The sequence below is a fragment of the Manihot esculenta genome, chromosome 3, assembly GCF_001659605.2.
Source record: "Manihot esculenta cultivar AM560-2 chromosome 3, M.esculenta_v8, whole genome shotgun sequence".
Classification (NCBI taxonomy): Eukaryota; Viridiplantae; Streptophyta; class Magnoliopsida; order Malpighiales; family Euphorbiaceae; genus Manihot; species Manihot esculenta.
The window spans coordinates 30,080,567-30,097,463 of NC_035163.2; the positions used below are offsets into that span (position 1 = coordinate 30,080,567).

The 16,897-nt window shown below is 38.8% G+C and overlaps 2 protein-coding genes across 2 annotated transcripts; both read right to left on the reverse strand.

The window, feature by feature from the left end:
- Positions 1 to 16: 16 nt before the first annotated feature.
- On the reverse strand, positions 17 to 4,465 carry LOC110611311 (FRIGIDA-like protein 4a). The gene is made up of 3 exons (XM_021751550.2): positions 3,126 to 4,465; positions 1,832 to 2,004; positions 17 to 803 (listed from the first exon to the last, which is right to left on the reverse strand). Exons 1-3 carry the CDS (start codon positions 4,018 to 4,020, stop codon positions 318 to 320), a joined length of 1,554 nt encoding a protein of 517 aa, XP_021607242.1. The 5' UTR covers positions 4,021 to 4,465; the 3' UTR covers positions 17 to 317.
- Positions 4,466 to 6,171: 1,706 nt separating this feature from the next.
- Positions 6,172 to 16,875, reverse strand: LOC110611995. Its single transcript, XM_021752602.2, has 4 exons — positions 15,787 to 16,875; positions 11,489 to 11,796; positions 6,681 to 7,052; positions 6,172 to 6,510 (listed from the first exon to the last, which is right to left on the reverse strand). Exons 1-3 carry the CDS (start codon positions 16,647 to 16,649, stop codon positions 6,700 to 6,702), a joined length of 1,524 nt encoding a protein of 507 aa, XP_021608294.1. The 5' UTR covers positions 16,650 to 16,875; the 3' UTR covers positions 6,172 to 6,510; positions 6,681 to 6,699.
- Between the last annotated feature and the right edge of the window lie 22 nt (positions 16,876 to 16,897).

The window sequence follows — 16,897 nt, forward strand, 5'->3', positions numbered from 1 at the left end:
GGCAATTAAACAACAATTAAAACAGCAAGGAACAGCTTTTCTACAACTAACCCTAATAACAGGGGTCGAAGTTTTAGTACATCAACATTGTTATGTTTCCATCAGGATTTTACTTTCACAAGTACCTAGTTCTACAGTTTGATCAATATCAGAAATACAGCTTCTTACCATGATACAGCAAGAAGTAGAAAGTTATAATTAACACACACAGATCGCTACCATTAAAAAGGTTAGCGATTACAAACAAGCCAGTTGAGAAAGCAAACGAGATTGGGGTCAACATATCAGTGGTTACCGTCTTCAACAAGTAGTCATGTTTATCGGTAGTAAGCCTGCTGATAAGCTGGAGCAAAACCGTTACCATAGCCTCCGTATGCAGGATAATTTAAAGGAGCTGAAGCATATGATCCGGCCATGGGAGCAGCTGCCTCTGGTGAGTACGCATATGGAGATTGAGGGCTCCTGCTGCCATAAACAGCTGCTGGAGAAGGATATGCTGGTATGCCAGTAGGATATTGAGCGTGCGGGGGAGACCTGATAAATGTTGGGGGCGCAGGGAAAGATGATACGTAAGCATTTGTCAGACGGCCAGCCTTGGCTGGAGGCATTGGGCCACCATTGCTGGCACGTGTTCTTTTGTTGGCAGGAACTGCAGCCGGCCTTTTCTTCTCAGTCTTGGCCTTCTCTAACTGTTCAAGGCGTTTCTTGAGATTCTCTGGTGGGAACTCAGCCTCAAGTTTGTATTCTTCAATACACTTGATAACAGCCCGGAGAGCCGACTGCTCCTTTCGGGCAGCAAGGTGCTACAGTATTGATAAAACAACTATCGGTAAGTTGAAAGAAATGAATTAATAACCTCAGCAAATAATAAAAGAAGAAACAGATATGCTTCTAAAGCTTTTATCTTCCAAGAAATTAATGAATGCAAGAATTATGCATTAACTTCAGATAAAAATCTTGTCCTATCCTAGGCATTGCATTAGATGCATTCATTAAAATCAATGCATTGCTAGTCCAAACAATTATTTCTATTAAGGCAAAAGAATATCTTGTCATCATCCAAGATATTGTAAGTGTATACAATATTTCATCCTAACCTATGAATTAAGGAGCATCGTTAGTTTCTCAATTTTGGATATTGTTACATTCAGTCCCTTTGTATTTGTAAGCAGTTAATCCCTTACTTCGTAACTCAGAACAAAGACATTCCAGAAGGTAATTGCCCATAAATTCAACAATACCCACTTAGGTTGCCTCGATGAAGACTTATGAGCACACTATATAATATTTCATTTAGGTCATCAACAGACCATATTCACGTGCCATTCTGCAAATTGAGATCAACAATAAACCTATAATGGCTTCAGAGCCTTGTTTACAATAAACCAAATCTACCAAAAAATTCCTCCAAATTCAACCTGCTTGTGTAGTACTGTAATGGCATTTCTCCTGCAGCCATTACTGCTCATTCACATAGAAGATAGTGTATTCTCAGACATCTGAAATACAAGGAGAAGCATAAAACAAAATCCATGCGTTTCATCAAGAGAACAAATGCATAAGATGAAGTACTTGTCACTCGAAACATGGGTCTTTTGCTGTACAAAACAAATTATGCAGTTGCACTTTTTTCTAACAACAGTTGACAGATGGCCAGTAGCAGTAGGTTACCCACTGCACCAAAGTGGGAGGTAAACATATTTTCCAGACTGAATATATCCAAGAGAGAAACCTCATATCCAATGTTTAACTCAGGAAAAAAACATAAATTACTAGAATAATAAGCACCACCTAAAATTATAACAGGGAGAATAAAATAAAGGGTTCATACCGCAGCTCGACCAGTATCGGGATCCTCCAAAATAGAAGCTGCAGCCTTCTTTGCATCCTTCAAAAATGCTTTAAGCAATGGAACAGGGGGGAACTTGTCCACAAGACCAACTTCATAAGTAAAATGCACAGCATCAAGCTGCTGTCCCCTACTAATTAGTTCTTCGATCATATCTGTACATGATAGAAGTTTCAGATCACCACAATCATCAACCAAAGTAGCTTTTCAATTAGTGCTGGCTCTTATTTCCAAAAAAAAAAAAAAAGAAAAACAAAAGAAAGATTATAAAGTTGAACTTGGAAAAGATATACATGCAAGTCTTAACCAGCCTCAATGAGACAAGTTCATTTTAGTCATAATATAGCATAGAAGCTTTAGAATGCCCAAGCACATTGGACCTTTAGAGTATCCGCAATGACAATGTTAAACTGGCTCATTGGATTGCCAGCATAAATTTATGATTAATTTTCTGACAAAATGGTTGAGGTGTAAGAAATCCATAAAGCCAGTCAACCACAAATGAGGATGCAACTGTTCTTGTTAAATGGCCACCATTCTCTAGTTAATAATAAACTGATTGTCTTCTACAACACAACAAGTGTGCCGAACAGGGAGCATGGGTGTGTGCACTAATACAAGCCACGCAATTTGAGCATTGTTATGTGCCAAGAAATATCTAAATGGGAAGGTAAAGAAAGAATTTGCACTTATCTTAGGCAGTAAAGTGCAATAAGCGACCTTCACCATGACAAGCAACACATATGGTACAAGATAAACAAAAACTCAATCAACACGCTAGCTCCTTGGGGTAGTTTATCACGCTGACCAGAATCAAGCTCCAAGACCTGGGCTGAATGATCAATATGACCTACCGACCCCTTGTCTCTCACCCACCCCCCCAACAATCCCCTCCTTTTTTCCGTTCCCTCCATCTGGCACACATAAATGCTTATCTATTAACAACTGTGCCTTTACACTACAACCAACACCCCCCCCCCCCCCAAAAAAAAAATAATAATAAAAATAAATAATAATAATAATAATAATAATAATAATAATTAATAAATAACTAAAACACTTGCTGGAATACTGTATGGATCACACACACTACTTGATCATTACACTATCCGAACGGACCAGTCCTCCATAAGCTCTCCAGCATAGTAAAAGGAAAACGTTGATGATACAATGAAAGAGGGCTTTTGGTGGCAAAAGAAAAAAAAAAGACTCTTTCTAGAACCGCCAATAAAATAAACCAGCAAATGAGAAAAGTGATACACAACGAAGAACATACCAGGCATTTTATCACCCAAACCAAGCGAGACAGCAAGCTTAGGCATCTGCTTGCGCCAAGCAGACCCAACAACGAGCTTCCTGTACAAATCCACATCCTCCTTCTTCACAATCCCAAAAGTGACTAAATGCTGCAAGAAGGTATGCACATCAGGGGTTTTCACATTCTCAATCCCACCACGCTCTTCCAGACTTCTCTTCCAAGTCTCCGCAATCTCCTTGGCTTTTTCCTTCACGCTCGGCGTCACTAACAGCCTGGACTTGCCTATCACGGGGTCTACCATAACCGGTATCAAGCTTTCCAGAATCAGCACACAAGCCCATCCCAAATCATTTCCTTTCTCAGTCCTCTCTCCTCTCCTATCCACGGGAAAGACCTCTGAAATCGCTTCCAGGGCAAACCTAGCAGGATCCACACATTCCGCTAAAGCCAACGGAATTTGGCTCCTCAAAACATCAAGTTCCTTTTTCTTGGTAATTACAAACTTCCAGAACTCCCTTGAGTGCATTTTCAAGCAAAAGGATTTCAGCAGCTGTAACAGCCCATCACCGTCATCCACCTCGCCATCAGGATGATCCGAGTTCTCGAGGGACTTGAAAGCGGCTTCTCTATGTTCCTCCACGCGCTCGAGCGCGATCTCCACGCTTCCGTCAATAGTAACCTCACGCTTCTTGAGGGACGCGAGCGTGGCCTTGGTATCATGGTCTAGGGTCTGGAATTTGTGCTTGAGAGCTTCCGATTTCTTCTGGAGGTTCTGCTCGAGAGAGGTGATGTGGTCAGAAAGCTCCTTCCAGAGAAGAGTACAGCTTGTCATAAGCGAGGTCTGACGCTGGAAGTCGTCGAAGCTGGGGGGAGTCAACTCGGCTAACTCGCCTGGATCGGGGATCGACCCCATGGCTGGTGAGAAACGGGCACCGGAAGTAACCCAGCAGCTGAAAAAAGAAGGAAAAAAAGAAAAGAGAGAAACCCTAGAGAGAAAAGCAAAGAGAAAAAAGCAAAAACAAGTAGAAGTGGAGAGAAGAAGAAGAAGAGTAGAGATGACGTGGAAAGACGAAGACAAGACACGTGTAATGGCGACTATTAATTAAGAGGGGAAAGGCAGTAGAGGGGAGGGGAGAACCTAGAGTGCGCAGTGGATGCGTAGGATATTAGGATGGAGTAGAGGACAAGAGGGGGATAACTTTCGCAGAAACCGAAATTGGGTCTTAAAAAACAAAGAGAAAAGAAGAAGTGGAAATGAAAAGGGGGAGAATGGTGGTGGTGATGGTGGTGGGGAAGCAGCAGCACCACTGACCACCACATGGGAGGAGTCAGATAAAGTAAAGTCATCGGCGGTCTCTCTTTTATGTTAATAATAATAATAACAGATGTATATGTATTAGTGTATAACGTATTTACATGTGACTGTGAAGTGAACCAGAGATTCATTTCAGGCACGCATTCCCGCATGCGCATCCCATTCTTGTCTCTAAAGCATCTTGTTTTATACTTCCCTTGAAAAAAAAAAAAAGATGGAGACCAAAATGGCCAAGGCTATAAAGATGGGTCACATCAAAGGGTTATGGAATCAATTTAATTAATTTTTAATTAAATATCTATATTTACATTTTTATATTCACTAAGAAAAATATAGCACATAAATTCTGAAATAAATATTCAATTTAATATTTCTGCTGTAAAAATAAGTTTATTTTTAAAACATACTTATATCTTCATTGATTGGATTAAAAAATAATTTAATAATGTCAATTACCTAATTTTAATGAGGAATAAAATATTTTAAAGAATATTAAATTTTATTGAGCAACTATTGACATTTGAGGATTTCTAAAGGAGATTATAATTGATAAAGTGAGAATTTATATACGTATATACATACACAAAATTGAGTGATGGAAATCCCCCAACAAGCTCAAGCTCTGTTAAAAAGTTAGTGGGCTCCATGTTTATGGAAATTTGTCACGTAGGCTTTTATGGCCACCATCAACATCACATCACTTAGGGTTGGTGCAGATGCAATCGCAATTTGCTACTCATTCACTCGTTCTTACAGTAGTTGTTGATTGATTCACTTTTTCCAACGGATATATCATCTATAGTTAATTGATGAAGAAAGGTCCACCAGTAGGCGTAATTGATTGGTCTAATGAAAATCGGCAGGTTGCGATTTAAATTTCAGTACTAATGGTAATGCCATGCAAACATGGACTTCCTATTATTACATTTTTACATACGATTAGTCCTTTAATTTTAAGGATGCCATCAAACTCAATATCACCTTCACTAATCTGCGCACATTTAAAAGGCATGGTTAAGTCGAATACGACTCATACTAGCTTTCTAACCCTAATGAGAAAACATAAATAATACTCATCCAACACCCCCCCCCCCCACACACACAAAACAAAAGAAAAAAAGCATACGCATCTCTACATGATTCCATGGCCCTCCAATCCAAATCACCACCGGGGTCAAGCATCGAAACCTAAACCCAAGTGCATGATAAGATACACAGCTGGCCTTCCCTTCCCTTCCCTTCCCTTCCAACATAAGCAACGACGTTTTGATTGTCCAAACCAATTTTCCATTCACCACAAAAGCTAATCGCAGATCCCATTGTTTGTTTGGGAAAGGACGAGAAGCTTCTCCCTCACTCTCCTACCTAAATGAGAAAAGAATTAACCTTCCCCTTGTTTATGATAATGGCTACTTTAACTGAATCGGACACACGTTAAGAAGGACAATAATATAAGACCGCATTTTTCAGGCTAATGAACAATAACAAGCATAAAAATGAGCTAAGCCAGAACCAAGGCTCCACTCAGTACAATTTCCTGTTTCGTTTGGTTATCACATCTTATCTTCAAGCTGGAATTCCAACCTGCCATATGACAAGTAATCATTACTTACCACTTACCAGGATCACCGATGAAAAGGACAATATTCGTTCGTGTTCATTCCTAAACTGTCCAACAAAACCATAAAGTCCCTCGGGAAATTGTCACCTTTCAATTGCCAATGAAAGATGTCCAATTTAACACCACGATTTCAGCAAGCTAGCATGCGAAACCCTTTTCACAACTAGTCCTTTCATTTTCCTCATGCGTTCTACAAAGTACATGTACCATTGTGCCAGCTATCATAAAAAGGCATAGTGGGATGCACACTAATTCTGGCTAATGTACAGTTTGAACAAATAACGACAAACTATATCAATGCAATGCTCAGACGATAACCCAAGGAAAAAAAATCTTACAATTGTGACCTCAAGCTGTAAATTCTTATATACCATAAAGTCGGTACATCATCTAATAAATAGCACCACCAGTACAAAAGCCTGCTCAGTGCTCACCTCCTCCAGTTAAAAGTACAGCTAGTAATCAACCTGCATGAAGCAGAAGCCAAAAGAAAAAAGGATCAGATTTTCATAAATGAAGTAACAATAATCCTGCCTCATTGTCTAAGATGGCAGAATGTCAATTCCCTGCATCTCCTCAACCCTTATTATTAATATTTCTTTAAAAAAAAAAAACAAAGAAAAAGATTCATTTATACCTCATATGTTATCTAGAATCTACTTGGAAGTTCTGTATTCCCTCTGACTCTCAATAGAAACCTTCTTCTTCGTTTCAAAATCAACCTTGTGGAGATCAGAAGCTGTTCCAAGATAGCCATATAAAATCCTCTTTTTCTCCCCGCTACGTTCTACCTTAACAAGGTTTGGATTTTTCTCATCATCCTTGCCTAACGTGATGGGCTGTATGCGTCCCCAAGCCTTACGCCCATGATTTTCCTTCTCAAAGTGTTCTGCCAGCCGGAAAGCCTCCTTCAGGCCCAAATGATCGCCACTAAATTTTATAATTGTTATGCCCAGATGACCATCTCTTCCATACAAGGACTTTGACTTGCCACCAGTAAATCCAAGATCTGAAAGGCATACCATTTGTGGAATTACAATAAATGTAAAATATTTCCCACCAAACACCAGAATCTAGAATAATCAGTATGCAACTCTTAAACCCAAGAACTTTGCAGAGCACCCATATTCTTTCAAAATTCAAAATCTTCCTGAACATGAATTTGGCACTCACTGTAGCTACAGGCTTGATGTCAAGACAATTGTACAGAACAAAGTAGAATGGAGAATTTTCCTATAATTAGTCATTCAAATAAACACCTTTCTAAAATTCAAACCCAGGTTGTGTCAATCCCTAATTGCTTATATGACAGGTATCTCAGAGATAAAACAGACACCTGTTGAAAAGTAATGTTATTAACATTCATGTGCAAAAGTAAACTGAAGCACAATAATAACTCGTTTTCTAAACTTGGTATGAAGAGGATTAGCAATCTAGCCACCCAAATTCATAAGCCAATGCCCTATTAAGGCAACAGTATGTCCAGCCAAATTGGTTGGAGAAGCAGGACAAGCCAAAAAAAAAAAAAAAACTGGAGTACAATAATAACTCTTCTTCTAAACTATGTATGAAGAGGATTAGCAATCTAGCCACCCAAACCCATAAGCTAATGCCCTATTAAGGCAACAGTTTGCACAGCCAAACTGGTTGGAGAAACTGGACAAGCAAATTAAAAGAGCCAAACAATTACATTATCAAATCTCAAAATTTTTTATTCCAATACCATACTCATAATAAATTTAAAATTTTCTTCTAAAAAATAATTTTTTTTGTCCAGTTTGTTCAGCATACCATGAAACAGCATATCTGCAACTCCAGTAGATACATGCATGATGGTGAAATTAAAAACAGAAAAGAAAAGCTCAATCTTTTACAAAAAATGGATATAATGCCACACTGAAGCACCTAAGATGTATGCTTGCTTTAGGCTTAAATATTGTCATGATAAATTTCACCAAGACAAGAGTATGCCTCACACTTATGACAATAGAATAACAAAAGCCTGACAGCTCCCTGACAACCATAACCATTAGCACCCCCCTGGCCCCCCATCAAACAAGGAGTCAAAATGCACTCAACCAGCTGCAGTCTCAATTCTGAACTCTCAAGACAGGCTGATAACCTTTTCATAAGAGAGAAAAGCCAACTCCCAAGTAATTGGTCGCGTATCAGAGATTCCAGAAGCTTCTGCAGTAGTTAATTGAAGAGCTAAGGGCCGAGGATTTCTCCAGAAGCAACCCCAACAGTTAATTAGTTAGGGAATCCTCTGTGTGAGCTGTTCTATGAGCTGTAAACAGTTTTACCAGCTTGGAAGGGTAGAACAGCTGTATTAGAGATTTAGCTACCTTCTGTACTCTCGTTTAAGAATTATCAGTGCTATAACATTCAATTTTCTCTCAACTTTCTACCTTTTCTTCTCAATTTCCCTTCCTTTCTTCTCAAGTACTCTGCTAGGGTTCTGCAACCCTAACAAATGGTATCAGAGCTCAGAAACCCTGTACCATTTTTCCTCCTCCTCGACATGTTTCTATCGTTGCTTTTTACAATTTGGTTATGGATGAGCAAAGCTGGGAACAAAAAGCTTCCTGCTTCTGGAACAGACCGTATGTGAGATCATTGAGTGAGGATTTAAAAGAGACGAGGAGCTGGATAAAAGATTTGAGAAAAAAAATAATAGAGACAATGGGAAAATTGGGAGAAACAGTTCAAGGAAAAATGAAAAATGTTATGGTAGATGTTAGTTACTTCCCTAAATAGAGGAGCAAGTGTTAACGTTGTTGACATAGTGATAGAGGAAAAAGTTGATATTGTTGGTGATAGGAAAGGGGCAGAGTTGTTATTAGCAGTGAAGGAGGGAATCACAGGAGAAGCAACTTATGCTGGTCCAGGTTCCAGCAATTGCTATTCTGCCTTTAAAGGGAATGCAAGACAAATGGGTTCCCAAAGAGAAGATTGGTGAGTATGAAGATGTAAATGCTACAGATAAGTTTTAATGTTAAGACATCAGCTTCTTTTCAAGTATTCTGTTCAAGAGCAATTCATCAGGATCAGAGTTTTGCAACACGTTTGCTGCTGAAATTGAACAGAGAGAGTTCTATTCATGTGATCTTATCATTCCCGTGAAGGATGAATGGGAAAAATCAAGATGGCAAAAAAAAAAAGGATTCTACAGTGCAGAGAGCTGTATTGACTATAAAATAGAAGTAATTGTATCAGGGTCATGTAGTCAAAATTACTCAAGAAGAATGCCTTGGAAATTTGGAGAAAGAGAGCTAATGAGCTTGAATTTCCCATGCAAATCATTGAACAAAAGACTGCTACTCAACTTTCAGCTAATTCACTATCTTGGGGACAAGAAAGTGGTAACGGGGACGTCTTATCATGTATCAGAAGATTCCAGAAGCTTCTGCAGTAGTTAATTGAAGAGCGAAGGGCTGAGGATTTCCCTAGAAGCATTCACAGCAGTTAATTAGTTGGGGGAGCTAGTGTTTGAGCTGTTGTATGAGCTGGAAACGGTTCTACCAGCTGGGAAGAGGGAGCACAGCCTTTTTAGTTACAGATTTGGCTATAAATAATGAAGTATACCTTCTATATTCTAATTCAAGAATTATCAGAAATATAATACTCTTTTCCCTGTCAATGCCCTCTAATTTTCTCTCAACTTCTCCTTTTTCTTCTCAATTTCCCTTCCTTTCTTCTAAATTATCCCCCCTTTCTTTTCAATTACTCTCATAGGATTCTCCAACCCTAACATAATTATCTTATATGAAAATTTAATAGTTGCATATCATTTATAAAATCCAAGACCAATTTCAATTCACTTAACCCTAAGTTAATTATCCTTCAGTGCTTTACGATCCCATAAATGAAGCTTCTCATAACTAGAACTGGCCAGTATTAAATTTACCTAAATCATAAACATTTTTAAAGCTCTAACATTTTCCTAACATCAACCTCATCTACCAGAGGTTTTTAGTATAACATATGATTTACACATCAACTGTGACCTGCAACAGCTATTGTACAATAAGGTCTACCACTTTCTTACAATCAACCTCATTTTCCAGGAAAACCACTTAGCTAAAAGCAACGCAGCTCCTGTCATTGAATGGATAATATTACATGATGAACATATCGGAAGTAATAAGGGAATTAGCAATCATGCCTACTTCAGGCAGAGCAAGTTCAGAATTCACAACGAATTAATGTAAAGCAGAAATAGTGACTAGAAGTACTAAGAATACCTACAGGTCATGAAAAAGAACAAAGCAAAGATCCTACCAACAACCAATAATCAAGCACACCAGATTAGCAAAGAGGATCTAAAACACAACAAGAAATAGAAATCAGAACTATTAACATGTTGCAAGCATCTTTAAAACAACAGACTGGTGCATAAATTAAAAGACAAGCTGTAGAAATTTAAGGTATCCATGCAACAGAGTCCATTAAAAATCATAATTTTTCCACCCTAACCAAACAGTTAGCCAGAAATGTCTATGCACTATCTAAAGCAATGCAACCATAAGCACTAGAGTCCTTATAATGAACACAGACATCAGGAATTTAGCCAAAAATGTCTATGCACTATCTAAAGCAATGCTACCATAAGCACTTGAGTCCTTATAATGAACACAGAGATTGGGAATTTGGTTTTACTTTAGAAGACAAGTATTTACTCATGAGCATTTTCTCTTTCTTCTGTTTTCCCTCTCTCTTCTTTATTCCATATCATTTTCCCCCCTTTCCATCTGTGCTGCAAACTACTGGCTACATAAGTCTCCACAGCACATAGACAGCATCCATTTTCTGTTATTTTCTTGTTTTATTCACCCATAAATAATGGCCAAAATACCAAACCATTCGATACCCTAGTTCCTAAATACTTTCCAGTTTTTCCTCTAAATTCAATGCTGAATCCAATAATTAGCTGCTGTCCCAGTAAACCTGTTAGCCAGGTTTTAATCTCTTCTCCACACAACCCCAAAAACAACCCCTTTCCACCACTAATTTCATAAAAAAAAGTGCAACCATCTTCAGCGGCCTTCACAACCCCTAAATTTTGACTTTACCACAACCAACCACAGCCACCAGTACCACAAAGTGCAAAAAATGCATATTACTTGGCTCTGCCCTATTATACAAAGTCCATTAATTGAACGAAATGGTTATAGGCTAAGAGTTGGCAATATTTCAAAATAGCACCTCCTCTTATGTTTTTGCAAAAATCTGCCAAGTATACTTTTTGTATGACAGTCTGCAGAGAATAGTTTGAACAGTTCTAACCGTGTTGGCATAACTAGTAACATTGCTGGTATAGGAACCTAAAACAACTACTAAATGTAGGAATGCCAGAGCACATCCTACATAATGAAATGGTTAGCTTAACTGGATGAACATCACAGCATATAGCATCAATTACAAAAAAGAAGGGGTGCATTATACCTCTTATTCTGCTATCCATTGCTTTGTTTCCCAAACCCTCCATGCGCCCATCTTTACCCTTTCCTGTAACCGTGTTATGAATTATCACCATAGGGGGCCACATAATCATATCATCTTGGTTTGCTGCTGCTTCATCAGCAGGCAAGAACTGATAGGCCTTTGCATTATCAGGGGGCTTTGAGTAGTTCCATCCCATTAAAACACAGAGAGCTTTGTGCAAGCCCAAGTGATCCACATGCAAGTCAGCATTATCTGAGTTGTATGCGTGCATTATAAGAGCATGCATATCTGGGAAGTCTTTTGAAGACCTGTAATTTTCATGTCAAGGGTTTAAGAATAATAATTCAGGTCTTCTCTCAAATATTTCAGGGAGTTCACAATGTGAAACTAAAAGGACAATAGAAGTTAAGAGGCAGAACATTCAGCAGCTTTAGAATGAATAAGAGGCACAAACAGATAGGAAATAAATCATTTATTCCTTATAATATTCAATAAATTGGAGGCTAATTTACTTGGATAGCACATCAACTTTGAATCAAGTAACTCTACCCTTTCAATAAAGCAAATCAATTAAGGTGGTGTTCCACTTTTTTTATCACTTGAAGGGGACTGAACTCTCTAAGTGACATACAGAAATAACAAAACTCAAGTCACATGGAACCTGAAAATTAAAGTAATAAACAATCAGTTAATTTCACATCCCAGTTCCTCCTAAACAAACAGCACAACTTTCTGTAATCCCGAGACATGGTTGACATGAAACAGAGTATCTGGATTGAGCACAACACTTACAAAGACAACAGTCACTCATGAATCAAAACCAAAGGAACACAGAATGTACTGCTTTAACATCATGGAGAAGGGAAGTAGACAATGATATTACCAAAAATAGACATAATTAATCAACGTTCACAAAAACAAGTATAACATCAACGACAGGGCACAGACAAAAGTCTAATTGGCATAACCACGAAGCCAGGTTGCTAGGAGGATATCACAGATTAAGACAGACTAAAAGCGCACATATCACTAATGGAATGTTGTAGTTAATCACTTCACAGTTAATGGTAAACTATGCGAAGGGAGATTTCCTAAAAACCAAACTTTATGCAAATAAGCATAAGACAAGCCTGCTCTCTGCTAACATGATTCTTCATTCCATTTTATTATCATGGCCCATATTCTTTTGTATCTCACTCCAACCCATGGTCACCACCATAACAACAAATTCTTCCCACTTCATGACAACAGATGGTTTCAAATGGCACAAGGATGAAACACTTTTCCAAATAATGTAAAGCCAAGATCATTTACAGCTCTATCTACTTTTCCTTGTAGATAATAGGTCAATATACCAAAATATATCCACAGCACAGTACTTCCCCAACAAGCCCATGACAATACACCGCTGTGAATTGTTTCGTTTCTACCCCCAATTATTATAGAAGTCCTATGTTGGTTGAATGTTGGCTTAGCAGTTAGCACATATCAGCTAGGCAATGCAATGCATACACTTTCTGCCTATCATGTCAACCTACCATATCAATCATATCACAACAAAGATAGCATTGTACCCAATTAACAAGTAAAGTGGAAATCAACTTTCCAAAGAGAAGAAATTAAAACAATTAAAAGTCCAAAATTGAACTAAAAAATGCAACTTAAAGTATGTGACATTTTTACTCAAATATGTCACATTATTTCTCAGAACATCCTTAAAACACTATATTACAGCATAAGGACTTAAACCTAAAGGATGATGCAAGCAGGGATGCCTCCTACAAGCTATTAGTTAGTGCAATTAAGAAAAAAAACTATTAATAAAGATTCAAATCCAAAAGTGAACAGATCAACAGAAGAAAGAATCCTACACTTACCAAACTCTTGCAAGACAGTATTAAACTATAACTATCTTGCTATAGCCAAGTCACAATTAAGATTATAAATGCAGCATCAAAACACTGCTCAATCAAACAGCAACATGTTAAACCAGATACTATTGAAGTTATCCTAAAGGTAAAAGTTCATTAAAGAAAAAGGAAACAACATCAGTAAAAGGACAGCTTTTAGACCTCAATTAAGAAATAGACCACAAGAAGTTACCCTCTATTAAAGAATATAACTAGGCTATGTCAAAATCAAAAGACAGGGAGAATGTTATCAAAGGCACCGAACAAGGTGCTAGACAAGGCACCGACCAAGGTGCTAGACAAGGCACCCTCACCTTGCCTACATGGCTGAAGGTGCTGGAGGCAACACCGCTGTCAAATAGTGGCTTTTTTATTGTGTTTTAAACAGAAATCCTTGAACTATAGCCTTTTCTTTTGCAAGCCAGCAGCTAAGAAGTTCTTTACACAACCTAAATTGATCTCTTCCCTTCTCTCTCATCTTCTCCTTCTTTCCTCTCTCCTCTCCTCTCTCCTTTCCTCTCACCAGGATTGGCATAGCCAGCAGATTCAGCCATCTTCTTATTATTATTATCATTTGTCTTCTCTCCTTCTCTTATTCTATATTCTCTCCTCAAGCTAGCAACATCTCTTTATTCTTTTGCTTCTTTTTTATTTCTTTTTTTTGTTGGATTTCATTTTCTTTTTTCTTTTTTTTTCTTTGTTGATTGTTTATTTGTTAGATGGGCAGTGCTTGTTGCTTTTTTTCTCTCAATATGTGTTTTACTTATTAAACTAGGTAAAAGTATGAAATTTTTATGCTAAAAATATGTACCCTACTAGCCTCTCACCTAAGGCCACAGTATCCACTTGTGGCCTTAGGGTCGCCTCTTGCCTTAATAATATTGGACAGGGATAATCTCATAAACATATAGAGAAGGGACCTACAGTGCTACTGCCTACATATCTCAACTCAATTTATTTGAAAGAGAGAGAAAGGAGGAGGGGGAGGGCCAGAGAGGACCTGGCAGCTTGAGATGAAAGCAAAACTCCCAATTAAGAGAATCAATTAGAACTTCAAAGCTGATTCTCCCAGATAATAATGATATAGCTAGTAATTTGAACACCGACTTCAGCCCACTATATAACTAGCCAAATATGGTTGCTTTTATTTAATAATACATCAATTAAGCTGATGCATAACGAAACAGCATCATTTTTAATCATACAGGCACCAGCTAATAGACATGTTAAATCAAGATTATATGGAATTTATAAATAAATGGGAAGAATCTAATTCAAAAAGACAGGATAACAATGACCTATCAGAACAAGCCCTAAAGTGTACCACACGACAATTTAATGAATCCACGGCCACCTCCTTGTTTCTTGAGAGAGGGCTGCAAGAGATTGTTCAACACTGTGTACACTGTTGTCACATGCACATTAGTACATACAACTGGTAAACTAATATCCTGAAGAATATTACTTAGGGAACTGGCTTCAACCGACTTTGTAGATCACTGAAACACTAGATACAGATACCAGTTTTATTATGCATTTCTACATAAATAACAAATTAAAATTGCTTGAGCATCCAGGGTAAGCCAACAAACAATCCTTGCACTCTCTCTGTCTGTCTCTCCCTATACACACACACACACAGAGAGAGAGAGAGTTTATGAATTTGGTATATAAGTTTTATCATCCACAAAAAATAGATAAAGAAGAATGACGGGAAACAGCAGCTATTGCTAGTTATCAGAAACTCAATTACAACGGCAATAACTTTCATTAGATCACCAAATCGAAAGAGAAGATAACCTACACCCATTAGAAAGCTTCAACTAGCTTTCTAGATCACTGAAACACTAGACATGCAAACTAGTTTTATTCTGCCATGAATAAGACATACTAAAATTGCATTGATCATCCATTGTTAGCCAATGAACAACCACCATTCTGTTTTGCAAGGTTGGCAATTTATATATCTAAGTTGCAGGTCATCTAGAAGAAATAAGTAAAGAAGAAAGAGGAGAAGCAACAGCCATAGCTAGTTATCCTCGATCTCATTTGCAAAGGCAATAACTTTCATCAAATCACCCAATCAAAAGACAGGATAACCTACACCCATTAGAAAGCTTCTCGACAGAAAACCAGCATTGAGAACTATCAAAAGGAATCTTCATTTCCTGAAGTAGTAATAGTATAGCTACTTTGTAGTTATAATTAAACACATGTATACCAGGCATGTCCTGTAAATAGAGCAAACAAACTGCAAAGTAAATTCACACACTGCCATGCTGTAACCATACACTATGAGGCATGAAAAGAGTTGCTGGTTACAGTAATATGCAGTGACCAGTACGCAAAATAATAGGGAAGAATGAAAAAACAATAAATGTAGCAAACCTGCCACACGCCACACATTGAAGGCGGCCCTGCTTCCCGTCGTCCAGGTAACGTTTTCTCTCCGCCTCAGTCTCATTAATCACCTTAGTGAAATGCAAAAAAGCCTTCTTTAGTTTATTCTGGTCCACTTCAAGATGCTTATTGACAATGCCTACGCTATCACCTGCAATCCTCATATATTTTCCTGCTCTGGCTTCATCTCCTAAATTTCTCCTAAAAGGGCTGCTAGTCCCCGCCAAAAATTCACCGCGATTATCAGGCCCTGGATAAAGCCCGTTGGGTTTATTCCCAAACCTGAATTCATCCTCACCGCTCCCATACTTCCTCTTCATAGAAGGGTTGTGGAGATTACTATCGCGGAACCCTAATCCTTCAGGGCTCATTGGAGGGAAGCGGGGACCATTGACAGCACCAGGGAAGTCAGGGGTAAGACCCATGGGAAGGAACCGCGGGGGTAGAGGTGGACGAGGGGGAAAGTCCTGGTAATCAGGAGGGAGAGCGAAATAAGAGCGGACGCTGCCGTCGGCGAGTACAATGGTGCAACGCTCCAGCATGTGAAAGCCATAGGTGGGAGGGGGAGGCGGGCCAATGTCTGGCAAAGGGAATGAGGGTCCCGGCAGAGCGGAAACAGGGTCAGTCGGAGGAGCAGTGGAAGTGGGCTTTGGAGAAGGGCCTGTATTGGGCTTAGGCGAAGGCTTTGAATTAGCAGCAGGTTTAGATGGTTTATGGTCGTTGGATTTGGAGTCCGCCGACGGATTATTGGTGGTGGCAGCGGAGGATTCCCAACGGGATTTGCGGTGGGAAGCAGAGGAGGAGGAGGAAGGCTTATCAAAGGAGGATTTGGGGTGGGAGCCACCGGCCATCCTTGGGAATCGAGTGGAATTAGCTAGGGTTTTCCGATAGATGATACAACTATTGCAAGAAAACTAAGAGAGAATTGAAATGCTTATATAGATTTACCAACAGTGAGCGAATCTGCGTTGATGTTCAGACTCAGAGGCCAAGAGAATATAAATACGGTTATCGGCCATTAAATGTGAGGAATAAGAGCAAATATGCTGAGAAGTGGGAGCCTCGGCCTAGGTCCTCAGGAGAGGAGACCTTTACACAA

Coding starts and splice junctions, on each gene's coding strand:
- LOC110611311 (XM_021751550.2), bottom strand. CDS start 4,020: ATGGGGTCGATCCCCGATCCAGGCGAGTTAGCCGAGTTGACTCCCCCC. Junction 2,005..3,125: donor TTTGGGTGATAAAATGCCTG/GTATGTTCTTCG, acceptor TATCATGTACAG/ATATGATCGAAGAACTAATT. Junction 804..1,831: donor CCGATACTGGTCGAGCTGCG/GTATGAACCCTT, acceptor TCAATACTGTAG/CACCTTGCTGCCCGAAAGGA.
- LOC110611995 (XM_021752602.2), bottom strand. CDS start 16,649: ATGGCCGGTGGCTCCCACCCCAAATCCTCCTTTGATAAGCCTTCCTCC. Junction 11,797..15,786: donor CAATGTGTGGCGTGTGGCAG/GTTTGCTACATT, acceptor TGAAAATTACAG/GTCTTCAAAAGACTTCCCAG. Junction 7,053..11,488: donor AATGGATAGCAGAATAAGAG/GTATAATGCACC, acceptor TATGCCTTTCAG/ATCTTGGATTTACTGGTGGC.